This window comes from Anarrhichthys ocellatus, unplaced genomic scaffold (assembly GCF_004355925.1).
Source record: "Anarrhichthys ocellatus isolate YVR2014 unplaced genomic scaffold, GSC_Weel_1.0 scaffold53, whole genome shotgun sequence".
Taxonomy (NCBI): domain Eukaryota; kingdom Metazoa; phylum Chordata; class Actinopteri; order Perciformes; family Anarhichadidae; genus Anarrhichthys; species Anarrhichthys ocellatus.
In genome coordinates this window covers 275,775-303,041 of record NW_022280083.1, presented here as the reverse complement: position 1 = coordinate 303,041, position 27,267 = coordinate 275,775, and the positions used below count along the sequence as shown (strand labels likewise).

The following is a 27,267-nucleotide window of genomic DNA, read 5'->3' as shown; positions in this document are numbered from 1 at the left end:
GTTTGGAAACGACGGCGGTCCTTTGTTTGCATCATGAAAAACTCATCAAGTTTAACTTACTGCCGTAATAGAACGTTTTATAAATCACACTCCCAGGGTCCGTTTCACCCGATGCATTTTAAAGAAATACCCTTAAAATATCTGAGAATCGGAGGTTTGTGTTCCCTTATAAATTAATATCAAATGCAAAACAAAAGAGCTAATGTGCAGGTTTAACAGGACTCCCTCTCCATCTTTAAACAACTGAAACAAAGACTTCAAAAGGCTCCAAAAAGGACTTTTGGAAGAGTAACTGTTTTTAGGGAATCTTTGTGCATATTCTTTAAAGTCGTAGTTATGATCACCCTGAAGTGATTAATCCTGCTGGATGACAGCTTCTGGCTCTACAGCACTGAGCTCCACCTCAGATTTATAACTTCTGGCTCCATCTTTAAAAAGGAGCCAATCAGCTGCTTCCGGGCAACTTTTCTGACACCCGGTTCTCGGCCAAGTTCCAACCAGTTTCTCATCTTTTATTGGGTCTATTATGATTTATCCCTCAGCTTGTTTCAGGTAACAACAATTAATTGCAAAAGAACAAAACCGGTGCAATGTATCTGTACTAGTAATCATTTTTGGATCAGAAGGATCATTCTCAGCCAAACCAGCTTAAACTGAATCATTAACTGTAGTATTTAATTTAAAAAGGGTTGCATACCGCTTTGTTCATTGAGGTCATGATCAATGACAAGGGCTGTTTTTAGTTGTTGTCACTCGCTGTTCCTCAACTACCCGACTATAAAGAGGAACGGATAAGTTTCCCCTTTACTCCAGAGACTGAGGCACATCATTAATCAGCCTATTCAGCTCACTGCAGCGTGAAGTTGCCCTGAGCAGCGGTTCAGGACTTCATCTGCTCAGTTCAGGACTCTCAACCTCCTCTAGAACAGTAACTCCCCTCTCTTCACAACACTGCCCCCTGGAGGGAACGCACGGATCTGATCCTGAGAGCATGTGGCTCTGTGGATAAACACTTCTAGTAACTGCAAAATGTATCTTAAAAGTCTGTGTCCGGCTGTGAAGATGTTCTCATTTCATCGATTAACCCGTTTGGTCAATAAAATGCAGACACATTTTACCAGAGCCCAGGATGACGTCTTCAAAACGCTTCTTTTATCCAACAAAAAGGTCTAAAATCCAGAAATAATCCATTTAAAATCATCAGTAATAAATTCTGATATTGAGAAACTGGTTTGGCATTTTTCCACCATAATGACTTATGTAATAAAGAAGCTCAAATTTCCTACATTTTCCATTTCACCGTCCTTAACATGAGTCTGAAAATGAAGTCGGCCTGTTGAACGTTTTCCATCCTCCTCTCCATGAGTTACTTGTTCAGTCCTGTTCGTACCACTTTAAAGCTTCCACCGTTTCCCTCTCTTTATCTCCCCCCCCACATGACCTCCACTGTCCGCCTGCACTTGACCAAGGACAGGCTGGAGCCTCTTGTTTGTTTAGCTCTTGAGTGGAGTCACTAAGGCAGAGGAGGGGAGCCATGGGCGGGTGAAAAACACCACCCACCCACCCACCCACCCACCGGCCCCATGCAGGAGGAGACCCTCCCTCCTCAGTGGGGCACCACGAGTCTCTGCAGGTTCACCGTGTGTCCTTCCGTTTGACTTCATGCGACATCACTATTCCTACACCGTCTTGACCGTACGGGAAAAACAAACAAAGATGTTCCATCTATCATTTTATGCAATTATTCTTGTAATGAATGATGCTTTAAAATGCAGCTTTCTCTTGACGTGTATAGACATTTTATTTATGTTGTTGGTGATTTGGGCTTTTTATGTATACATTATATCATAGATACACACCTACTTGTGTACATACTAGTCCAGTCTATAGACTCTACTCCCTACCTGTATTTGTCCAGCTTTGTTGCCCTTGTTCTCAGCAATTATGCCTATTTCTGTGTAAGCACATTAAGAGCAAAGTAAAAACAAGAGTGAAATTCCTTGTGTGTGTGTACACATACTTAACCAATAACGTTGATTCTGACTTGTGTTGAATGTCGTACATTCTCCATGTTCTTCACCGACTACGTTTACACACTAATGTCCCACTGTTATTCCCGATGTGACAATAATCTGGATTTTATACTGCGTCATGTAAACGGCATAATCTTAATTTTAAAAAAAAGAAGACGAAACTGGCTATTTTTGGCCAATAATAAAAGAAAAATGCTGCCACTTGTTCTTATTTGTATCTTCATCTAAAAATACAGCTTTGCTTCAAACGAAGTCTCCAGATTCAGCTCCGTCTCCGGTGAGAGACCGTCGCTGCCAAAAGCGTTCACTTCTGTTGTCCGCTCTCTCAAAGAGGCATTGTGGGAGAAATTCCCCGTTTTAAGTGCTCCATGTTTGCTTTTGTGCCAAGTGAGCCCACTCGGCTGACCTTTTGGAGACGGACCAGCGAGGTCCAGCGCTGCGTTTCTCCTCCGACAGCCGCCAGACAATGAACAACAAGCCAATTAAACTGATGACAGCATGAAGGAGGGAAAGGAGGCTCCGCCACCAAACTTTAACAAATACAACGAACTGAAGCTAAAGCCACAAAAACACTGACGAACATTTTTACTAAAAAAAAAAAATAAAAAAAAATAAAAAATAAAAAATAAATAAAAAAAAGAAGAGGATTCTCCATCTCTAAATTTGAACCCCAAGCATATTTTGGGGCGTTGAGAGAAGTCAAACAACTCTTCTGTGCAGTATAACAGTTTCCATGCCATACATGATCAAAAAGAAAAAACGCAAGTTGAATTTCTTTTATAAAAATTGTTAAACAATGGAATCTATACACCCAACATTTTCCAAGTGTCCCCAAGCGTTACAAAAAACGTGCTTCATTTATTGAGCCATTTAAATTTGAAATGAGACATGTAGAACAACGTTTTGATGAAATATCACAAAGTTAAGCTTCTATTTGGTTGCTTTTTCCAACAGAAGCGTTTGTCACACGTGATGTGTTCAAAGACCGTCGGAAAGATGAAAATCTGACGATCATGTTGTATTTACAGCTTGTCTATAATAAACGTGTAGTTTTGGCGATTGTCCAAAGAACACATTCAAGTGTTTTTTTGGGTTGGGAGGGTTAAATATATTCTGTGTTGGTCGATGACAGCACTGATTGACAGCTCCATGTCTGGAACACCAGCAGCCGGATGGTCAAACACAAATATGTCAGGAATGTTTTTAGAGCCGGACAAACCTCGTCTGTCTCGATTAGACGGTTTGTTTTGTTCGGCCCGCCATAAACACTCGGACCGATTATGTTGTTAATGAGTCACGGGCCGCGCTGCGCTGGATTCCTGCCAAACTAAGGTGGTGCTGGGAGAGTAACACGGACGTATAGAGACCCATCATGATCAAACGCTGCGTAGATGTGATGGAGGCCTTTTAAACAGAGGACACGGCCTTTTACAGCCAGTTGTCTTGCGAGCACGCCACCGGATATCCTGCCACTGATTGTGTGTCAGCATTTAATTACTCCAAACCTATCTTTTTTGGAAAAGATATGAAAGAGATGAGTTCAGGGTCGCAGTAACTTTGGCAACAGTACTACACACGCACACGCACACACACCGTTTACTTGCTTTCACTTTTGCTGTTTCCTAGTTAGTCTTCACTCTTTTCTCCAGGTCAACTACAGTATATCTGTAAGCAAATGTGACACTCTACTGTGGATCAGAGCAGCAATATTACAAGAGGAAGTGTGATCCATATGTGATCCTCTCCTTCATGCCTCTTTAAAACCATTTTGTTTTTACGTCTCAATAAAAAGACCAATCTCCCATGAGTAAGGAGTGACCATCGCGTTAACAATGTTTCTCTGGAGATATCTTTCTAAATCAATCAGCGCTCCCACAAGAGCCAGCGTTCCCTCTCTCAGGGCTGCAGGCCCAGCTGGTCCACGGTCCAGGTCCTGGGAACAAAAACACCACACCTGCCAGCCCCGGGGGGGGGGGGGGGGCTTTGAACCACATGATGAGCAGGAAACAGCCTCCAAAAGATAAAGATCTTTCTCCCCCGCATTTCATCCGGATCATTAGACGGCTTCTGAGAGCGGTTGGTCAAATCAATCGATTAAAATCTCATGAATGAATGTCATCAATAGGACACGAGCAGAAGGCAGCAGCTGACTGTGGGACCAACAGGTGACCGATACTTGTACGTGTGTTACAGATTCAAACCAAGCACATCAAAACTGATCCGAACGCCCAATTAGAGCAGATAAAGACACGATTAAAAGAAAAAAAAGGTTCAACACGGTGTCAGTTCTCACTTTCTGCTTGTTCATTCCCATGAAAAATACGTCAACAAAATGAAAAGTGCAACTCTTGCCGTCCAGGAACATAAAATACACAATAGAGCACCACTTCCTGGTGCGACTGGCTCTTCATCCTGTAGTTATGATGCAATTATTATATTTGCTGCCGTCTCTGTTATCGTAGGGTGTTCTGTACGCCTCAGGAGAAACACATCAGATTTAAGATAAAGTGAAATATATTCACGTCCATCTGTTAAGCCCCCCCTCCCCTCCCCGATGCAGGCCTGGCTTTTGTGGTCTGCTCTCAGCTGGCCTCATTGTTTATCAATGGTGAGGTCAGGACCGCACTGCTTAATGTGGTGCCATCAGATTAACTGGCCTCAATGTGCTTTATCATCAGGCATATCACGCATGCTAATCTGAGGGACGCGTCGTCGGGACGCCCGTGATGATAAAGCAAACTGCAGCGATTAAGAGTTTGTTTGGCCTCGAGGGCAGAAGACAAAAAAAAGACCGTATCCATAAAAAGGCCACACCAACGAATTTAACCAACAAACTCAGTGGAAAGAAAAGAGGCCAGATGAGGTGACGGTGGCACCGAAACTCTCAATTTACTCATTAATTCACTATTTTCCCTCTCTAGAAAGCTTTTCAATGACATTAAGCACTTCCAGAGGCAGCACCCGGAAAGAGACGGACTGAAGCATGTGAAGAGAAAAGAAAGGAGCCGAGAGAGGGAGGGATGGAGTGATGACTAATCCCATTAGGATTGTTCCACCGAGAGAAGGGGAGATAAAAGTGTGTGTGTCTTCTTCTCTCCCTGCTAGCATCCTCATTGACAGCGCTCAAAGCTGTCCACACGCCAATTTGTTCCCCAAATTTAAAAGTCTAATTTATTCCCACGGGGGGACGCAACGAGGAAATACAAGAACAAAAGAGAGCGAGAGAGAGAGGAACGGGATAGGAGCTGGTGACACGCACAACTTCAGCCACCAAAGCACCAAAACCACAAACGATAAAACACAACAAAGTCTCATCATCTGCATTTGGTACGAACATTTAAGATCAATAACAAATATTACATGCGAAGATTCTAGTGATGCAACACTTGATAAATAGAAAACAATCTGTATAAAAGTAGTCTGATATTGGCAAAAAATTACTTAATTCTGGTGACAGAATACAAATACAACCAGCAGCCTTTGTTACTTGGCAGTTTTTGGATATTTCAGAAAGGGAATAACACCGAGCAGCACAGATGGATAAACACTGCATCACCTCGCACTCAACCCTCTGAGAGGTGAGACAGCCTGACGGACACTTCAGGCAGTTTGTCCAAAGGACGACAACAACAGAACTCCTTTCTTCCTCCGGTAGACGTCGTTAAAAACAGCAAATGGCAGCAGAGCTACGGCAGGTGAGGATGTTTCACACGTAGCGAATGTGTGTTTACACACTTTATATAACGATTGACATGTCATGTTGAAAGCAGTCGGGCCAGAACTAAGAAACACACCCTGGCTCATTTTACAGCTTAAAAAGTCTGAAATATGTTTATGAAAACATTTGAGGTGAGACGTAAGCAACACAGGAACAGAATGTTGATCGTGTTTGACAGTTTGATCGGAGGTCACCAGCAGTGATTGACAGCTGTGTTAGAGACTCCTCGGCTCGGATTGGTTGTTTTCGGGCGCGGTGGAATCTTGCTCTTGGAGAACCTAAAGGTTTATTTGATATTTTTGGTTTTAAACTGTTGGTGGGACAAAAACTAAACATTTGAAGATGTCATCTTGTGTTCCGGGAAATTGAAAACTGACATTTTTTTTAAGCTTAAATCAATTAATTTGAGGAAAAATAACAGAGTCAACAAGAAGGAAAACAATTAGAGCGACGACATTTAGTCAAAGAATAACTTTGGTTTCCAGTTTCTCAGAAATCTTCAGGTTTTGGACACAATCCGAGAAGATAATCTGAATATTAATCAATTGCAATAATAAACTTTAGTTGCAGCCTTTAATATAAGAATTCATCAACACTTTTGTAGATTGTGTTTCTCATGAAAACGGATCTGCAAAGATTACTACTTCAGTTGCTACAACAATGCGCGCACACACACACACACACACACACAGTACACAAATCTAACTGAAGTATTTCAGTCTTCAGTTCCCAGAGGAAGCTGCATGAACTGTGGGACTAACAGAGGACTTCCGTGTCATCCTTTCATTATCTTGGTCCCAGCTCGCGGTCACGGGGTCATAGGCTACGAAAACAGTAGCATGCCTTCATACATATAATGCAACGCATTGTATTGGCAAGGCGTGAGGGGGGTCTTCCCAGTGGGAGTCATCCTGGTGGACAATAGCAGTAACATTCCTCTGGAAACACTGTGGCATTATGGCTGCCGGGAGGATCCCCACTTCCACCAACACTAAGGGATTAACTCCCGGGGGATTCTGGGAATTTTCACCTTTGGGAATGATTGGGTGGGTGGGTGGGGGGGGGGGGGGCAATATTTCTTTGGTTGCTGTCAAAATAATTCAGCATCACTTCTATCGCTCAAAAAACTAAACTAAACGTGTTGTGGTGTCAATAAGTTTGGATAACTTTTTGCATTTTAATCTTACTTTAGACGTTCTCTTAGCTGAATCTAAGTCCGAGTCATTTTCCCATTGGGCATTTATTTTGTGAAGTGAAAACTTAAGTAGCAGATTCGAGTTATATTTGCTTTAGTAGCCAGCGGGACAACAAATCACTGCAGTAATGGAAGAGGTTTATGGACCTGCACGGAAAATGACTCTGTATACAAAACACGACGTGTGAATGATGCACTCAGCTGAAATCAAAGAGGTTGATTCATTTAGTCTCGTAACTTACATCAGTAGAGGTTTCATCTTACTGAGAGCAGTCAGGAGGATTTAAGCAATACAAAGTGTATTTTTAGGTGAATTACATGATTTGTTGGAAGTAAAAGTGCATCTCATGTATAAAAATGCAACAGCTGCTCCTCATCGATGAGTTCAGTCCTTTTTCACAATCTCTGGAGACTCAGTCAGTAGAGAGTAATAATACACCAGTTTGATGTAATGAGCAGTATTATGGCTTACGTTTTTGGGAGTCTGGCGGTAAAAGATGAACAACAAGCAACTGCAACTTCCCTGGTTTGAGTCTGAAATTATTGTAACTTGGTACCATGTTTACATATCCAGAATATTGTCCAATATTCTGCAATTTAAGCTGCTAATGCAAACATGCTGCCCATCTGTCAACTAAACTTCATTTGACAGTATATTATCATATCAATCAATATCCAGGTATTTAGTCAAAAATATTGTGATGTACATTTTATTTTCTCCATATCATCCAGCACCATTTGGTGGGAAAGTACAAATTCTACTTGATTTGTAAAATATTTTAGTAATATAAAGTAAAACTTGTCTTAATCGCCTTGATGAGTCTACACCTCTACTATGAATTCTAACGTCACTGTCCGGGTCTAATAAACAGACAAACTGCCCAGAAGGCGCTGTCCATGCACAAATATTGACTCGAGAGGTGACCCGGGCTCTGCTATTATTTCAGCGATGTCGGGGGGGAAGGAACATTATCAGCATCAGCCGGTGGAGACCGAGAGGTTTGGTGGCAGATGTCACTGAATATGCAAAACAGAGAGAAAAGAGAGGAAGGGACTGGGGGCTGCGTCAACAATGAACAATAGATAATAAAATACAGTCTAACGTAGTTTATTGTATCTGGAAACATAACCGCCGTGCCCGTTTGTGTTTAAAATGTCCTTTAAATATGAGCGCATTGGAAAAGTGATCCTCGTCTCCTCTGCAACTCCAAACTATTGAATTAATTAATTAAGCAGAGTTTTAATTTCCAGACCAGTCAGGCGGAGACACCACCACACACCATGCATGTGTTCTAGTACCTCATCTGACATCCTAATGCTACCGTGTTTCCTAAGAACTCAAATGTTGAACTCAGCGGAGTTATTAAAAACAGGAAGCACCGTCTCTACTTTGAATAAACAAAAACAGGCCGACTTTCACGAGCCTGTTAAACGTGATGAAACGTGTGACTGCAGGGATAACTAGAGAAGACGGTTTGTATTGGGGCGGATGTTTAACTGAGACATGTAGAATAAACTAAAGTGTATTTAAGCTTCCATTTGGTTGCTTTTTCTGCCAAATGACTGTTGAAATCCTGACAACAATGATGGTTTTTACAGCTTGTGGCTATGATAAACGCTGCATCTTTGGAGATTGTTTAAAGAAAAGATGTTATTCAATCCCGGGTTAAACATGCATTTCTCTGTTAAATAACCAATTACCTGTAAAACAGAAACCCTGGACTAATAACTGGAGAAAGCAGCTAAAACGTGTTGTGATCGAGCTAAAAAGTCCCACGCTATTGATGGAAAACTATTAAAAAGAGTGCATCCAGAATAACTCCTCGTCTCGGTCTGACAGACGCTCGTCCTTCGATCAGACGCCTGGCGGAGGAGGAGACCTCGTGCTCTACACTCACCCAGACGAGGAACACGAGGATCGGCCGGTAAACCTGTGGACGGCGTCGCCATGGAAAACTGAAACCCGAGCGAGGGAGCGGGGGCCCATTGTCAAGACGACTTCACCACCGCACGGAGGAGGAGGATTAAAACGTCACAGCACCGTGGACATCCTCCACGTCACCAACAGCAGCAAGAAGCCAAAGTAATCACATGAAAAGTATAAAACAGCAAATTATTACACATTCACACAATCATCTGTGTGCCGATTACAGAACACACAAGCGTTTTCTCACTGTAATTAATGTTGAAATGCGGCCTCCTGTATATTAAAAAAACACTCCCCATGTGGCTTTAACCGCAGCAGATAAGATCAATGGCGTCACCGGGGAGCCAATCTCCACTGTAAACAAAGCCCCGCCGACCGCAACAGGAAGTAATTTACTGCCGCAGTTTAACAGTTTACTGAGAAACGCCCTACCTTCTTTCGGGAAGATGTTTATACACCGAATCACAAGGCATGTGGCCACAGACGGGTTTTATGAAAGGCCTGCAACTCTGAGAAACGGCTTAAAAAGAGTGTCGTCTTCACCTGACTGGAGGACTGGTCACATGACCAGTGGAAAGATATTTAAAGTCCGTCTCATGCCTTCATGTCACAATATAAAGACTTGTTAAAACAGCTTAAAGTGTGCATCATGATGCATTTCACGGTGAACGGATGTTACCATCCTCCTAATGAAAGAAAGAAATTAGGACCACCTGTGTTGAAACCGCTTTAAAGAACTCCAACTAATTACTTCCACAAAGACGTAGACTTTCTTCTCCAGTCGTCAGCTTGCAATTACAGTAAATCTGATACAACATGACCACTGCACAACCCAGTACACAGCATTAGCATCGTCACTGTGAGCCTTTCAGCATGCTGACATTAGCATTTAGCTCAAAGCAGAACATGTGGATGTTGTCGTGGTCGGCCGTGTGTTAAAATGCAGCTTTTCAACAGAGTATTAAAGGCGACACATCAGTCTTCATCCGAGTTCGTCAATATTAGGGATGAGGAATCACCAGAGGCCAGACAATACTCTTATTATCGGTTCGTCTAACTTCAATCATTTTCGTCGCAGCAAAAATGGGTTCGTCAGTCAAGCAGACATCTTGTTTGGACCAACTTCCTGCCAATCCCACTGACTTCACCAGATAAAACACAGCACCATCGATTGGATTGAAAAACCAAAGAGTGTAATTTGTATTTGCAGTATTAATAGTTGATGTAGTAAAAGATCGATATGTGCCGTCAGTGTAATCAATAAAATATCGCCACATAAATATCGGGATACAATGCTGATCTTTTCCCAACTTCTAGTCGATTTACGTCTTGTGTGACGAACAGGTCACTGGATGCATCTTAGGTCTGACGCACCTTTAGTTTGGTCCGGACTAAGGACCTACAGGTGTAAACATGAAGTCATACCGACTGGTGCCAATGAAATAATAGAGTGTGAGATTTATTTTTAGTCCATGTTGCAGTTCAACCAGACTTTATGAATTATAACAAGCAGGTAGAAACAGGATGAAACAAGAGGCATCTTGTGGTTTATAATTCTCAGCCACAACATATTAATTTGTATAAATTGGAGCCTCAACCAGCCTGGAGGTAAGAACGGTTGGATGTTTACTGGGAATGTGTAGCGCAGCAGCTGTAGACACAACAAACACCTCTCAACCCTAAAAAACCCAGACCCTCGAACCAGTTCACTCAAACACAAGTTTGGGCTCATTCCATTTAACAAACTGGTATAGTGAGTAAAAGTCTGCATGAAAAGACATGCATGTTCATAATCTTAGGAATATAAGCCTCTCTCCTGTGTTCCCTGGAGGTTTATCTTCTGCATAGAGGTAAGAGTACAATGCTGCGTTTAGTAGCGTCACAGATTACGCAAATTATAAAAGAAAAGATATTAATTTGACCCGCCGACGCTGGTAAATGTGCAGCTCTCACAATAAAGACATCTGCTGAAAACAATGCAACAGTTGTATCAGCAACTGTGGACTTAAAATCATAACTGGCACTCACCTTCCTCACGTCTTACAAAGTCTCAAAGTTATCGTGCGGGTGCATTTCAACACGGACAGCTCCCAGTACAACCAGAGAGAGAGAAATGAGGGATTAACAGGGAGACGTCACCCGACGCCGTCTCACATGGCGGAGGACGAGCCAATCGCGACGCGGCCGCTCGCGACACCAAACACACACACACACACACACGCATTGTAACCCGACAATAGCAGCCAGAGAGGGAGGCTGTAACATGAGCAGCCTGGTGGCTCTGGGCTTCTCTCAGCCGTAAACAGAGGCATCCCTGGCAGCTCCGTCTGTGGTGTGCAGAGGATAATGGAAGTGTGGAAGAATTGGGGGGGCGTTCCCAATGGCCCTTGGGTAAAAAGAGTTTCTTGTTAAAGTACCTCTCATTAAAGTGATACTCCAAACATCATCTGTCTGCTAAGAATGAAACACGCCTCCCTCAAGGCTCAAGTGTGGTTGCATTTTACAGTTAACTATTTTCAGGATGAATCGTTTGTTAATTAATCACCCGCCTGTTTCAGTTTTCTAATTGAATCATCAATAACAAGATCTAAGATGATTCTTTAAAAAGGAATAGCTCAACAATTTAGGCAAAAACACTTCCCTGCTTTCTTTCCAAGAGTGAGATAATAACATCTCGTTGCAGTGTCATCATCAGGTTTGAGACCTAAACCTACATAATGAAGAGGCAATAATTACCTGTACACAGTCTTGTGTTTCGTTAACAGAATAAATCAGTTAGAGTGACATGCACAGGGACCAATGAATAATCTGCAGAAGGATTCAAACAAAGGACATCAGAAAATGTGATCATATCATAAATTACAGGTATCCACTGTAACTGACAATACACACTATCCGTAACTTCTTCTCTGTGAAGTAGTTAATTACAAAACTTTTTAAAGTCACCTTTTAAGCCCAAAGAGGGTGGCATACTCTAAAGACAGGCTGTAAGTGGAGGGACAGTGTCTACTTTCTTAATTAAAGACTCACAGATCCTCCTATAAAAAGGCTCAGAAGCATGCAAACCATCACGTGTTTAACCCAACGGCAGGAAATGAGAACTCTGTGAAACTTTTAGTCAAAAGGCTCAAAAGACAGACAGGTTGGAGCAAGTCTGCGCAACTTTCCAAAGAAGAAATATAAAAACCTCCAGCTCGGAAATGAGAAGCTGAAATTCATAGATTTGGTGGAATCTAGCAGTGTGGTTCCAGATTGCAACCAACTGAATACCCCTTCACACACACCTCCCTTTCTAAGACCCCGGCAACATCAGCTGCCAAATGAAAAAGCTAGTAACGCCGGTCGCCTCGCTCGGGTAAAAGACTGGAATATTTTTGGGACTCTCTTGCTATGTTTAGACTGGCTGGTAAACAAGGCCAGCAGGCTGGTTAGCTCTCTTGATAAGGGTCGAGTTCTGCCTAAATTCAAAATCAGACTTCCTTCTCGTGGAATGCTTCAACTTGACAGACGCAGTCTGAGCACGCCTGCATAGCTGAGGGATTATCACGTATCAGTTGAGCCCTGGATTCACTTTGCACCTGCCTCGTCCTGCTTAACGTACGAGAAACAAGGTGGGTTCCTTCACTCCTCCTTTCACTCTCCTTTCACTCACTAGTCGTTCAGGAGGGATAAAGACGAGCTGCTTCTCCTCAAGAGACACAGACAACCACGGATGTTTGGTAAATACAAATTGCTGATTTCGATCATGTCTGCAGCACTTCAGCGCCTCTGAGGTCACTCTACAGAGAGAGAAAGCTGGAAGCAGGGAGGTGGTCTTGTTAGGATAAACGGAGCAGTGACAACAAGAATGCTGGTTTAATCCCAGTGTGACAGATGATACTAACCCTTCAGCAAGGCAGCAACTCCCATCACCTGATGCAGCTGGTCCCTGATCCTCACTAAGTACAAAATGTACAATTTCTACACTGCAGGAATTCACTCAAACACATCAAAAACTATGAAACACTAATGAAAAAAAGCCATTTAGTGACATATTTCTTCAATATGGCCAAAGCAGTTTATAATAACGCTGGCTGCATGTTTAATCCCTACAACAGTAAGAGGAATTATCTACACTTACAACACGGCATTTGTTGTAATGAAGGAATATAGTCATCCATGTGCAATGGAATGGCTTTTATGTTAGAAAAAAAAAAAAAAGGTTTCTGGACAACAGTGTGTGTGTTCTGCAGCTGTTAATTAGGCCTAATCGGGCACAAGTCGCTCAGTAAAACCACAAACACCTCATGGCAACATATACTGATCCTCTTTAAGTTCTTGGTAAATCAGCTCAATAACAAAAAGAAGAAAACAAATGTGTTTAATTGGCTGTTGCACATCTGCTGGTGGATATAAATGACAATACAAAACATGGTATATTTTTGTATGTTTTGACCTAATTTTTCTTGATTCTACATGAAGTAATTCATTGTGTTTGTGCTTTTATCTATAAACGTTTGGTTATTGTACAAATAGGAAAATATTCTAAAAAGGGCTCAGTACCTGTTACAACTCTTTACGTCACTAAATGTAAAAAGTGTGTTTCCAAAACAGAGTTGTAGTCTTAAAAATAAAAGCAATCTTGAGAGCAGAAGTGTTGCATGAGTTTATACTTCAAGAGCGTATTCTCTTCTCTATCCACCTCTTCAGTAGAGGAACCTGTGCCTCACTCTGCCTAAAAACAACATATTAGCCAACAGATCACCATCAGCAGAGACTTCTCTAGGATTTAGCGACTTTCAGCATTGAAGAGAAGTGAGAATCCTCCGTGTTTTCCTCGGAGCGGGGCTACGGCAGTGAAAGATAAGTGCGTGGCCTCACCACATTCTCTTCTCGTCTGCCACTCCTCCCTTTGTGGTCGCATATCAAAACAATCATTCACAGCCAGCCTCGTTCTCTTCAAGGCGTCTTTGCAGTGTGTAATTAATTCAATTTGCAGGATCAACCCGTTAGCTTTAGCAGAGATCATGAAAGAGTAAAAGTAAAAGCAAGGTTGGCATCGACCCTCCTTTCATGAAAGATCTGAGCAACTCCAAGAAAATGTTTTAAGTGCATCCAGATCAAGATATGAAAAGTATTCTGTGTTCACTTGTTGGATAAACCACAAGCCAGCGAGTGAGCAAGCGTTTTCCAGGCAGTGTTTATGAACGGTAAGTCAACATAACAGTTATCTACTAAACAAACAACTCAGAAGGTATTAATAAAGGTAGCAGGTTTGCAGGAGTTGGAGAAATGGCTCAAGAGAAACTAACAGAAATTCAGCTGAGAGACCAGGAAAAAATAAAATCCTCATTTAAACTCAATTAATTAGCAAATGGCAAATGTCAATTATCCCTCCGGATCGCCTCTGATCCAAAGAGCACATGCTGACTGAGAGGAGGCCCGAATGAAAGAAAAGGGATTAACATACCAGGAAACAAAACGTCTTTGTGAAACACACTTCAAGGTTTAGCCGGGGTTAATCCCAGCTACACACAAATACCTTCACCGACACAATTTGCCTCCCGACAGAAATCTCTCACATACACAAGTTGAAGCCTGCAGGAGTCAATCATCTAACAATCCTCCGAACGGTTAGTTGGAAACCTATCCAGGTCACACTGAGGGAACATTTCACTCCAGAATATTGTGATATTTGATGCAGCATTTAACAAGCCAAAGGGAAAATAGGCTAGTTTGAAGGATGGGTTCTTAAAAAGGAACACTTCTTAAGAGTCATATTGTACGTCACCTACGATTATCTTTAAGGATCATATTTTAGATCTACATGAAGAAACAAATTCACTGTTTTTAAATCAATTCAACCTGAAGGTGGCACCAGAAACTGCCATATCGTTACCAAAATAAAAGGGTTTAAAAAAGGGATATGTTCAACATTTTGGGGAATACACTTATTTGGTTTCTTGCCCAGAGTTAGATGAGAAGATTGATACCACTGTCATGTCTGTACGCCAAATATCATGCTACGGCCACTAGCCAGCTAACTTAGCTTAGCATAAAGAATGGAAACAAAGGGAAACTGCTAGCCTGGTTCTGACCAATGGTAACAATATCCACCTTCTGCGATGTTTGTCATTTTATTTAATAGTCTGCCTCTGAAGAACTAGAGCCACTCCCCCCCAAAAAAAAAAACATGATTGTGAACGTAAACATAATAAACATAAACGACAAACATGGATGTTAATACGTGATCAGTGAGGAGTGCAGGAAAAAGCCGAAACCTGGCCGATAACACAAATGTCTCCAAATCCATCTCTGACTCTGTTAATCCTCTAAACTCCAACAAGCACAGATTTAAAAAAGGATTTTCAAGCAGCTCTGCCAGAGCTTTGATCACACCAATAAGGACTTCCTAGCAAATGTGCAAACAATGCGAGGTCGTGGCCTGGCAGCTGCCCCAGGAAGTCTTTTAGGAGGATTCCCTGAGGCCTGACTTTTCTTTTTATTAGTCCTCCATGTAAAATGTGCTGCGCTGGCCTTGTTGTTTTAGATCTTACAGGTTGATGCCTACAGGCTACTTGCATGATTTACAATCTAATCTCACTAAACCCATGTAGCTTTCATCAAATATGCACCTTTTTTTCCTTCAGTTCTCAGTGACGTTTGGCTTATGCATGGGAGCTCTAATCGTTTCGTTTCAGTGGATCTACAAAGTAGGTTTGATCTCGTAATAACAGGGCCGTCCCCGAGGCTCATGTAGGTCTTCATCCCACACTTACAGCTCTGAACAGCTGTAACAACTCCCTTCACCTCCACACTCGAATACCCACACCAGTAAGAAGTAAAAAGGACATGTTCTTCAAGGTAAAACAACAAAGTATCACTATTCTAAGCAGCCAAACATCCAAGAGAGGAACAAATGGGACAGAAGCATGCACAGATGTTCGAGCGACACTAAAATTACAACTCAGCTCCCCCTCGACGTCAAATTACAGAGAAAACACCGAGGCTGCTGCTCAACACAAAAACTGTACAGCTGCAAGAAAAGCAGGGCCAGATTTGATGTGCAAGCCGCTCAGACGGAGCAGTGGGGTGGAAGTCAGTTCCTCTAAACAAACACAGGAGGGATGGGAGTCATAATCACAGTGAGGTGGAGGTTAGGGTGAGGGGTGGGGGGGGAGGAGGCCTAGCTTTGATCATGTGGACAGAAGGGTCGTTTCACTCAGGTGTTAATTGAGAGACCTCTGCCATATGTCCACAAAAAGGGCCGACGGACCAACCCTGCTGATGTGGAGACCCGGAGCGCCTCTGAGCCCGATGTACCACCCGACGCCAGGCTGTGCTCCCCCCCCCCCCCCGACCCGCTTACGCGTTAGCGGGAGACCGCTGAGAGGCTGAGGAACACTCCGGCTGCTGATGGAGGACACGCACAATGTACAGATTTAACACTGAGCTGGTTTACAGCACCAACCAGCTCAGTCTAATGTCAGTGAAACAAGCAACAGCACAAAATAAGACTGAGCTGCTGGCTGCAGTGTCCAAAACAAAGGTTGGGCTCCACTGCAGACGACTATTATGCTGAAAATTAGGAGTTTCTTTAAGCACTTTGGTGTGTCTGATGACTCTTATGGAGTTTAGGAGAATGCGTTGTAATCAGCGTTGGTTCGATTAGGACGGCAGCACAGTAGTTTATTAAACAAATAAATAAAAGCTTTAACTGCTGGCATAAATCAAGACTGCAGATCAATGTTATACAAGAAACATTGAATTATGATAGAGTTAAACACCTGGAAAAATCATGAAAGTAGTTGATAGAAAATATGATATTTTCCCAAATCAAATGTACAAAAGATCACCAGGTTGATTAAAGCCCACAGCTGGTTGGTACTTTAATGTCTGAAGGAATGCTTTGTCGGGTCTCCTTCGATGAAAGCACGGTTTGTAATCTGTATTCTTGTTATACCCAAGTGTAGAAACGTGGACTCAGGGATGTGCCAAAAAGTGCCACACTGGAAGCCGAAGAATTTCATTAAACCGATGTCAGAGCTCATATTCTTCCCTTTGACGTATCAATTCAGTGCTTCATCTATAAAAGAAAAAAGTGTGTGTGTGGGGGGGGTAAACTGTGAGCCCTGCAGAAGATGAAGAGCCCTTTATTTGACCCCCCCCAGCACAATAGGGACCACCACCCAGGTCTATATCCCCACCATTCTTCTCCCAAAACGCTTCAGCAGAGCTTTCATCTGCCTGCTTCAACCTCTGGCAGGAAGAAAATAGGTAGTGGCACCGCAAATCAGAAGAATTAACTCTGCTGTGTGGTTCGGAGGCTGGATATGACCAACAGCACTGTATGAAACACGTCAAAGTCCCTTTCAATAAAGACACAATGGATGAGAGTAGAGTTATATGAATAATATGCTTTTATGAGCTTGGGGTGAGGGTGTTTGGGGCCTGCAAAATCTGTGGTGGAACCCGATTTAAGCTGTTAAATGCAGGGCATGCATGAGTCAGTGCGGGTCATATAATGGGAAGGGATTACTGAAACCCAAGGAGAGGTGGGTCAGTGTCTGAAAAACTGTTTTAAAGTTAAATCTCTAATGAATAAACAAGACTTTTACACGTCACATGTTGTGATGTGTAGAAGTTCAAACCTCATACATGCAGCTTTGTGAGATATACTTCCATGACACCTGTCTGGCGGGAACAAGTTTGTTTGGTTGGGCGGTAAAAAAAAAAAAAAAAAAAAAGATTAACATCCCCCCACCAGATTACCTCAACGAGCATGTGCAACAACAAACACCATATGACTTTAAACATAATCCTGCTTAACCAGCAGCGCTTCATGGGATTGTCTGGTCTGGTCGCTGCAGGACCACCTGACCCACAACCATGCAACATGCAGAGAGATATATATATATACACCGTATGCATGCCTTCATACGCACAAAACCACCATCAAACGCTTAAATACTATATGAAGTAAATATATCAGAAGCTCTGCGACTGCAAAGCGTTAACTCACCCGACGCCAAGTGTCTCCTCGAGGTGTTTTTTGGGACTTGAATGCAACTCCTCCTCGCTGTTAACTGGTTGTCCTCGGAGGTTTAGTTGTTGGAGGGTAAATCGTCCGGTTGAGGTACAAACGTAACTTCTACAAGGTTATACTTTAGCCCCGTGGCACACGTCCCGTCTGCACCGCCACCAGCCTCTTTGTACTTGTCCGCCGCAGCAGCAGCAGCGATTGGCTGATTCCGCGGTCATGCGCAGTCGGTTCCCAGGAGAAACTCAATCCGCTCAGTGTGCTGTGAGTCATGACGCTCAGGTGTAACGTCAGTTTACCTGCTCGCAAGGTTGGGCCTACTTTTGTAACTGTCCGAGCTACATGGGGCTAAATAACCGGACTATTTACTCTGTAGCCTTCATGGGGGAGAAGTTAAAGCACTTTTTACTTCTATGCTAGCTTAAAACGAGCTGGCATGGCTTTTTAGTTAACTCATTTAAGGACTATTTTAACTGCCGCTGGTTAATGTAACGACACTTTATCCGGCCGTTTAGAAAGGTGTCCAGAGACAGACTATCCGAAGATTACAGTAATTGTTAATTAAAATGCAGGCATTGTGTAACATCTGTTAGGTTAGCGTTAGTAAGGTTAAATCTCAGGAATCTTAGTTACAGGTAACACACCCGCGCAACAATATAGTTCTTGGAACCTCCAACGTATCTTAAATGGGGCAGTTTTCGTTTGGCGCATTAATATGAATGCTTGTTAATTGTGTCCTGCGTCACAGAAGTGCAAGTGAGGCTTTGTTTTTGGCTCATTTTAACAGCTTTATGAGATAAATAACCCGTAAAATAGTTTATACAACACATATGTAAAGCTATATAGTGATTATTTAGAAGTTTAATGGGAATTCTTGGCTGACACTTTGGAAGGCTGATGTTCACTGACCAAGGCCGCCATCTAGTGGCGGATTGTTCTAGAAGCATTTCAACACATAAGAAAATGTTTCCACTCTTCTTGTGCAGTGATGTGATTGGAGAGTAAAATACGTTTCACCTGTTTGTGGTTTCACATCAAGCAGTGGTGGAAAGTACATTTAATGAAGTACATTTACTTTTGAGGTACTTGTACTTGAGTATTTAAATTTCAAGGTAGCCTAATTCACAAGCTACTTTAATAGTGTATTGCTTACTTTTACCACATTTCAGAGGCAGATCTATTGAAGCCTACTTATTTCTCCACTGTCTATCTGATATCTTAAGTTTAATAATACAAAATATACAACTCATACATTACGATGTAGTATTATAGATTAAGATCAAACTGTATTGATCCCTGAAGGGGACATTTACAAGCTATCCAGTAGTATATATTATTATTAAAATAAGCTCCATCTTCATGAACTGCAACATTACACTAATGAACATATTAATACATCAATAATTATAATCTATTAATGTACATTATTCTGAAATGGGACACTTCATAATAAGCACTTTTGGTACTTTAGGTATATTTTGCTGATAATACTTTAGTACTTTTACTCAAGTTAAGTTTTGAATGCATGACTTTTATTATATATATATTTCTACTCTGTAGTATTGCTAGTTTTACTTACATACAAGATCTGAGTACTTCTTCCACCACTGTAGACACGCTAATATCTAAAATGTAATGTAAAAAATGAATAAAATATAGAAAAATGCATGTAATGTGTTCAACTTTTTTAAAACTTATTTTAGAAACATTTACTGGTTTTGTATTGTTGCATTATGTAAAAGTCATTTATGTGACAGATTAACGTGAACCTTGACAATAAATCAGATTCAATATTTATTTTTGAGATTATATTCCAACAGGGCAGTAAGAAGCAGAAGTGCAGTGGAGGAGCTCCACTGTTCTGAAGGCTTTCCACAAGATTCTAGCCATTCCAGTTCATCCCAATGTTACTGGTTCTTTCAACATTTCACCTGACTTGTTGAAACATTGAAGGGCTCTCCAAAAACTGTTTACACCAACGTTAGAGGCTAAAACATTGTGGTCTGCAGCATTAACATTTCCCTTAATAGCCAATAATAAGGGACCCAAACCACGGAAAACAGCCCCAGACCAAAAGTATATGGACGTATAGAATAATACATGGTTTGATGGACAATGCAAAAACAGCTTTTTAATTTTTTTTATTGTTTTTTGCAGGGGTAGCAGGTTTTTCCTGGTCTGTTTTATTGACTTTCCACTAACTCGAATGGCTAAATAAATCATTTTTTCTTTTTTATTCTGTAGAAAAGTGAGTACAAAACAAGTGCAGACAAGTACATGAACACATTTACGATCCAAACAAGTATACAAAGTAAGACGGGAACAAAAAACAAAAGGGGACACAAGCAAACTGAGGAGAATAACAAAGATTTAGAGCTAAAAGTGAGAAATGGAGGTCCAGCAAGATGTACCTTATATGGATGTGTGTGTGTGTGTGTCCATTCTATGTGTGATCCGGTTAATGGGTGATATATAGGGATCTTTGTGTACTATGTACAAATGCTCCTACACACACACACACACACACACACACACACACACGCACAAACAAAAATACATCTAAAAAACACATTTTAAACGCTTTACAAAAAAGCATCAGAATGACATTTACAAACAATAAGCAGTACCAAAAAAAAACAAAAACACTAACAATCATCTGAAAGCTGAAAAGTTCATCTTTTCAAAAGCAAGAGGAATATGACCCAGAATAAAGAGATGATGAAACTCTTCCTGCACTCTATCAAACCTGCTGAACAGCGCACCAGCACGTCTTGCGCAACGTTGACGTGAGTTCAGGTCTATCCTACTGGTCACATCCCTCCAACGGTAACGTTATCGTTTCATCACAGCTCAGTTTGTACAGAGATGGGTAGTGTCTCCAGCGGGGCCACACCTCTCCCGCAGCTCTGGATTGGCCCTCCGTGTCCTCACACCCACACCCACAACACTTTCGCCACTCCAGTTCCGAGTTCCAGAGCCTTTAAATCCTGCAGCATTTTACTCCAATTCTAGTCTCTCTCACTGGAACGCCACCATGTCCGACCAAGGAGTCTTCGACACCAAAGTAGTGACCATGACCACGTTCGTCATGAAGGAGGGGAGGAAGGCGAAGGGCACCGGGGAGCTGACGACGCTGCTCAACTCGCTGTGCACGGCGGTGAAGGCCATCTCCAGCGCCGTGCGTAAAGCCGGCATCGCCCACCTGTGAGTTATCGACCCCCCGCTGAGGAGAAGACATCAGTTCTTTCTCTTTTTACGCAGTTGTTTGCAGACTCGTGCATCCACGTTGGCAACAAACTGAGCCGGAGATTCAGGTTCTCAGTGGAGCCAATCAGGAAGCGCGAACCTGAAAGCACCACGCCCACTTTTTATAGTTTACGTATTTATTCATTTCAACAAAACTCATCTTTAGTGTTTATTATGTGCAGCCTTAAGGAATTAATGTATTTGTGCAACACTATTGTTTCATTTCCTTGTTTTGTCTTTTTGTTCTCAGTTTTATTGTTAATTTGCATTTGTGCACATTATTATTATTATTATTATTATTATTATTATAGCATTACTATGCGCTGTGTTGGACTTTAACTCTGCTTTACTGACGCCATCATACTGTAGCTACTACAAAAATAGACTTATCCCCTAAATATTTAAGTGAATGTACATTTTACATTGTTGTATTTGTTGTATTGTTTGTATGAGCAGAATTGTTTTCCTGCTCTAAACCTTTCTCCTGATGATTCAGACTCGATCTCACACAGAGTTTAGAAATGCAGCGTCATGCGTCACTGGCACATTTTATTTTCCTTCCTCTTCACTGGAGACTAGTTGTAATTTGATGCCAGTAAAACGTATCTCAGAACAAAGCAGTAGAGCACATTTAAATAACCTTTTGTCAGTTAACATGCAGAGAAAGACAAAATAGAAACTTTCAGAGAGCTGAACAAATGTATCCACAACAGTAGATTTGTTCTTGCACACTTCTACACTGACCTGATTTTGTGTTTGAAGACTTTTCAGCCTCACTTTGTTTGTTTTTTTGTGTTTTTTTTTTTTTTTTTAAATGTATCCTCAGTTATGGCATTGCTGGCAGCACCAATGTGACGGGCGACCAGGTGAAGAAGCTGGACATTCTGTCCAACGATCTGATCATCAACATGATCCAGTCGTCTTTCACCTCCTGCGTGCTGGTGTCTGAGGAGAACGAGAAGGCCATCATCATAGAGCCGGAATCGAGGGTGAGTGTGACCGGCGGAGACGTTTTAGATGTTGGAACAGAACTGGGAATCTTCTGTTTTGAGGTTCCTTTGGACCCCGCTGAGCTTGAGGAGACCTGCTCTCATTTAATTAGGATCTTATCTCTGAAATGACCCGTCGGCAAACGAAAAAGCAGGATCATCCATTTTTTTAAAGTGTTTTTGAGATCTTTTCCTCATGGGATCTTATCTCTTATAACCGGTTCAGTTAAACAAATAAAAAGGTCTTGGGTTTCAGTTCCTGTCAAAATACATGTCAAATAAAAAGTACTTCCATTACTTGTCAACAAGTACAAGTCAAACTCTTGCACAAAGTTCGCTGTGTAGTTTCAGACCTGGAGGAGAACTGTGGAGCTGTTTCTTTAAGAGTAAAAATACTTTTTAAAAACCTGCTTTGCGAATGCTTTATGATGAATGGAAATGTGTTTAGCATATAAATTTGACCTCAGGGATGTACACACGACACGTTTTTTGGTGAGCAAAGCTGAATATAAACATAACTTGTTTTACAAACTTCTCTTCCAGGGCAAATACATCGTGTGCTTTGACCCTCTGGACGGCTCCTCCAACATTGACTGTCTCGTCTCCATCGGAACCATCTTCGCCATCTACAAAAAGGTACGAACACAAGTTTAAATTCACGTCTTTGTCCTTTTTCCCTATTCACCGTCTTTAATCTCGCACTGATGTAGTGTTACCCCCTCAGAGTTTAACCATCCGGGTGATAAAACCTAAGAAACAAGGTCTCCACTTCTCAAACTAGTGGTCTTTTTTGGCAAAACATTCCTATTAAGTGGCAGTTAAAATGTACGATAGCGTAATGCCATTTTACTAACATGGTAAATTAAATAAAAAAGGTGTGATAAATGGATATTAAATAGTTTGAACAGACACTTTTTTTTCATAGCTGCACGTGTGAAGACTCTAATTATTGGAGCTATTTATTTGATATTGTATTTTGTTATTTCATTTATAAGTAGTATTGTTTAATTATTAAACAATACTTTATTAATTTATTAATTGTTTAATAAAGATTATTTTTCTCTTTAATAGTAATTTGTTGTTATATTGTTTTTTGGGTAATTACTGTGGGCACCTGTTGCTATATATATGAGTAGAAGGACCAGCATGCACCGGGGTGGGCGTATAGTTTTTACCAGCATATCACATCACAGGAGAGACAGCACGACAGGAGTTTTGTTAGTTCGTTTGTTTGCTTTATTTAATAAACACAAAAATCGGAATCCTGCATGGACAATCCACTCTCTTAATACCGACCACGGTGCATCAGTGGCGTTTGATTATTGTTTGATTAAGTCGACAAATGGCCACTACACTAATATTTAGTTGCAAACTGATTTTTTTTTTTTTTATTATAGTTAATAAATAAATGAATGATGAGTTCAAACTGTTCCCTCAGTACACAGACGATGAGCCGTGTGAGAAGGACGCCCTGCACCCCGGCAGGACCCTTGTGGCGGCCGGCTACGCCCTCTACGGCAGCGCCACCATGATGGTGATCTCCACCGGCCAAGGAGTCAACGGCTTCATGCTCGACCCAGTTAGTATTTGTTCAATGATATTTCATTGGAAAAGAGCACTAGGTGTACAGAAACGCACAAATGTAAATGTAAAGGCTTGTCCCTCCATATTTTGGTATTTTTCCTCCCGGTTTCATTCCACAAACACCACCAAAAAAAGGTTAAAAAATAAATAGTCAGTTCGTACTCTCTTGAAAGCCCTGTGTTTTTGCATAAAATATCTTGCAAATGTATGTTTGTTGAAAACCTGTTCTGCTTATTGCTCATCAGGCAATTGGCGAATTCATCCTGGTCGATCGGGATGTGAAGATCAAGAAGCGAGGCAAGATTTACAGCGTGAACGAAGGCTACGCGATGCACTTTGACCCGGCGGTGACAGAGTACCTGCAGAAGAAGAAGTTCCCTCAGGTAACACTGATGTTTGGGGAAAACGTCAAGTATTGTAGTGTGGTTTTTTTTTTTAGTTTTTTTTTTTAAACGTTATTTATTAACCGGGGACAGTGGGCGTTAATCAACATGCATTAAAATGTAAATATGTCAGTGTTTGCCAAGATAGAAATGTCTCATCCAAGACTGCAGATGCTAATGAGTCCTTTTATTTAAATGTTGCTCTTTAAGTTGCTAATTAACGGCACATTTTAAATGACTGCAGGATGGCACGGAGCCGTACGGCGCCCGTTACATCGGCTCCATGGTGGCAGACGTCCACCGGACGCTGATGTACGGAGGCATCTTTTTATACCCAGGAAATGTGAAGAGCCCCCAAGGAAAGGTAAAAACTCTCACTGCTGCTCCCACGCACGTCAATCTATTTCATATGAATGTTGTAAAGGACCTTAAATAAATGCTCCGGAATCTCAAATGAGCCACCTTCAAACAAAATGAATGACACAATAATATAAGTTTATGGATGTTGTGTGAAAGACGTGAGCCTCCATTGTGAAAGTTACATATTTCAGATAGCCTGCTGTAGTTTACACACATGTGAATAAGTTTAGAGGATGAAGCTGAAAAATACAGATTGAGTATATACAGAATAATTGAAAAGGTCAATAATTTGTTAAATATGCTGGATGCTGTAGTTTTTAGCAGACTATAGTGTATTTGTTGTAATAATAAACTGAACCGTGGACTATTTTCAGATAGATTTGGTATGCTATGTATTTACAGCAGCCGTATAGTGCTTGTGGGTTCAGCTCAAAATAAACTACAGTGTCCTTGTTCATCATAAAGAAGGAACATGTCACTCAGTGCTGCAGTGTGTGATTTTTTAATAGTTTTTGGACAGCAGCAGAGCTCTACGGCACAGAGGAGTGAGATACTTTGTTAGGATAACTTCATGGTTGTCATTTGTAACATGAGAGCAAACTGAAGAAAGTGTCACAATGTCGTTTCTTCACTCTCCACATCCTTCCAGCGTTTGCAAGACTGAGCCAAACGTGATGTTGTCATATTTTTAAAAACAAATGGTAGAAAGCACCTGACTTCTAATGCAGAATAATGAGTGTTTTCAAAGTGCAAAAAAGTGTTTTTTAACACGCACAACAAATGCAAACAAGAAGGAAACAAATCCAGGTGCTTGAGTTTTGAGTACAGTTAAAAATCATGCAATATTAAAGTTATTATTCTTATTTTATTCAGGTCAAACATTTGTTCAACGTTGTACAAATTTATATACTTGCAAACAAGATATTTAAGTAAATATTTCAATAAAATAATAACTATTTAAAAGAGAAGTGTTAATATATGTTTCAGATTTAATATTTATCTGCAGATTGTTTTACAGTTTTGATCCGTAAAAGGTTTCTCTCCCTGTTTCTTTGTCTTAAAGGATCATTTCACAATGTTTCAAACTGTCTTAAAGCAATAATCAGGCGTCCACGTGAACGTTGAAACAGGTTTTTCTTGCTGTAATCATTCGTCATTAGGAAAATATCTGTTGATGGGAAAGAAAAAACAGTTTCAGTGTTTACCTGACTATTGTCTTGTGAAAGTATTCTTTAACTGTTGGTACTTTTAATGCTGTATTGTGAGTATAGAAGTGTAATAAATACAGGAAAGGAGGGAGAGACAGTCTGATGAAAGAGCTAAACCATCCAGAGACTTGTAAACTAGTAATTAAATGTCGGATTATTATATTACTTTGGTAGAGTTTGACATTAGGTCTAGAAACTAAACTTCCCCCCTCTTCCTCCAAGCTGCGGCTGCTGTACGAAGGCAACCCCATGGCCTTCATCATGGAGCAGGCGGGCGGCATGGCCTCCACCGGCTTAGAGCCCATTCTGGACATCCAGCCCGACAGCATCCACCAGCGGGCTCCCGTGGCCATGGGCTCCCCCGAGGACGTCCTGGAGTACATCGCCATCTGCCAGAAACATGCCAAGAAGTGAGACCACACCGACTCGCTCTCACGACCACCGCTGTTTGGCGAGAAAGAAAAAAAACTTGTATCTCCAAACTGGAAGTCTGCCTCACTTTGAGCTTGATGTAGATGAATCTTATGGAGTTTGAAGTCTGGGGATTTTCTTAGTAAAATACCTAAATTTGGAGTCACAACTTTTATTTTTTATTTTTTTTTTGAATGCCAGAACGGCAATGTTGATGTTCTGCTGATGGATAAAAGAAAGAAGGTTCAGTAGAAACATGAAAACTGTGGCTCATGAGCTCAATAACTCACACAAACACACACATTCCCCAAAAACAACTACAAAGAACAAAAATGTGCCCTAAAAACCCACAAATGCACTTGAATAAACTAAAACCTGAAGACTTTCATTCTTCCTGTTTACCTCCACTGCCTTTTTTTTTTTTAAAAATAGAATAAACATATTCTAGTCGTGTGAAGGACCAAATACCAAAACCTCTATGCAACAAAACGTGATGCCTTTCATAATGTGAACAACTTCTGTTTCTGGAATGATGAAGTCTCAATAAATCCAAATGAGTCGAAGACAAATCGGTGTTTTCATCAGTTTGAAATGTGTCGCAGCTTTTTGCTTAAAAGAAATCTTGATTTGTTAGTCGGGTGTCTGAGAAGACTTTATATTTTTGTCTAATCTTTTATGCTTTTAGGTTACAAAGTCCCTTAGTATTAACATATTTCGTATTGTAGAAGAAAATGTTCAGCTTGTGTTCACCACAGACTTTATTTCAGGCAGACTGCAGAGGGCCCAAAGAAAAATGGCTTCCTAGAATATTAACAGCCAATAGCACCGCTGTGGTTCAATAATAATCAAGGGTTACTTGTGCTTTTCTAAACTGGAAAACAAATAAAAAATACAAGTTCCAACAGCAACACTGAGGGGACATCGACTGAACGGAGGTTTGAGTCATTTAATTCTTCTTCTTTTGGGGCCAAAACTATTTAAAATGTAAAAAACAAATACATTCAGTGTCTGAATCATGTTTTTATCTGTTCAAATATTTATTATTGAAAGAACGAAGAAAAAGTTGATTATGTAGATGAAATGAATGTCTTAGAATAAACTCATTGCGGTTTTAGACATTGAAAAGTTGTGAAGATACACTGTCAACTAAAGTTAAGAGATATTTAATCCAGAGGAGTCAACCTTTAAACTAAA

The 27,267-nt window shown here is 41.1% G+C and overlaps 2 protein-coding genes across 4 annotated transcripts in view; one reads left to right on the top strand and one right to left on the bottom strand.

The window, feature by feature from the left end:
• kank1a (KN motif and ankyrin repeat domains 1a) overlaps positions 1-18,059 on the bottom strand; it is a 47,598-nt gene extending 29,539 nt beyond the window's left edge. Inside the window, exon 1 of one of the 3 annotated variants that reach the window (XM_031870518.1) lies at positions 17,875-18,059. The gene's annotated coding sequence lies outside the window, so the exon portion shown is untranslated. Of the gene's footprint in view, positions 1-8,844; positions 11,174-17,874 lie in introns of those variants that run through there. The other 2 variants (XM_031870519.1, XM_031870515.1) reach the window with 2 other exon arrangements.
• A 2,762-nt stretch (positions 18,060-20,821) lies between these two features.
• fbp1a (fructose-1,6-bisphosphatase 1a) lies at positions 20,822-26,642 on the top strand. The gene is made up of 7 exons (XM_031870627.1): positions 20,822-21,096; positions 21,965-22,127; positions 22,671-22,763; positions 23,566-23,706; positions 23,957-24,094; positions 24,339-24,458; positions 25,885-26,642. Exons 1-7 carry the CDS (start codon positions 20,927-20,929, stop codon positions 26,074-26,076), a joined length of 1,017 nt encoding a protein of 338 aa, XP_031726487.1. The 5' UTR covers positions 20,822-20,926; the 3' UTR covers positions 26,077-26,642.
• Positions 26,643-27,267: the final 625 nt, after the last annotated feature.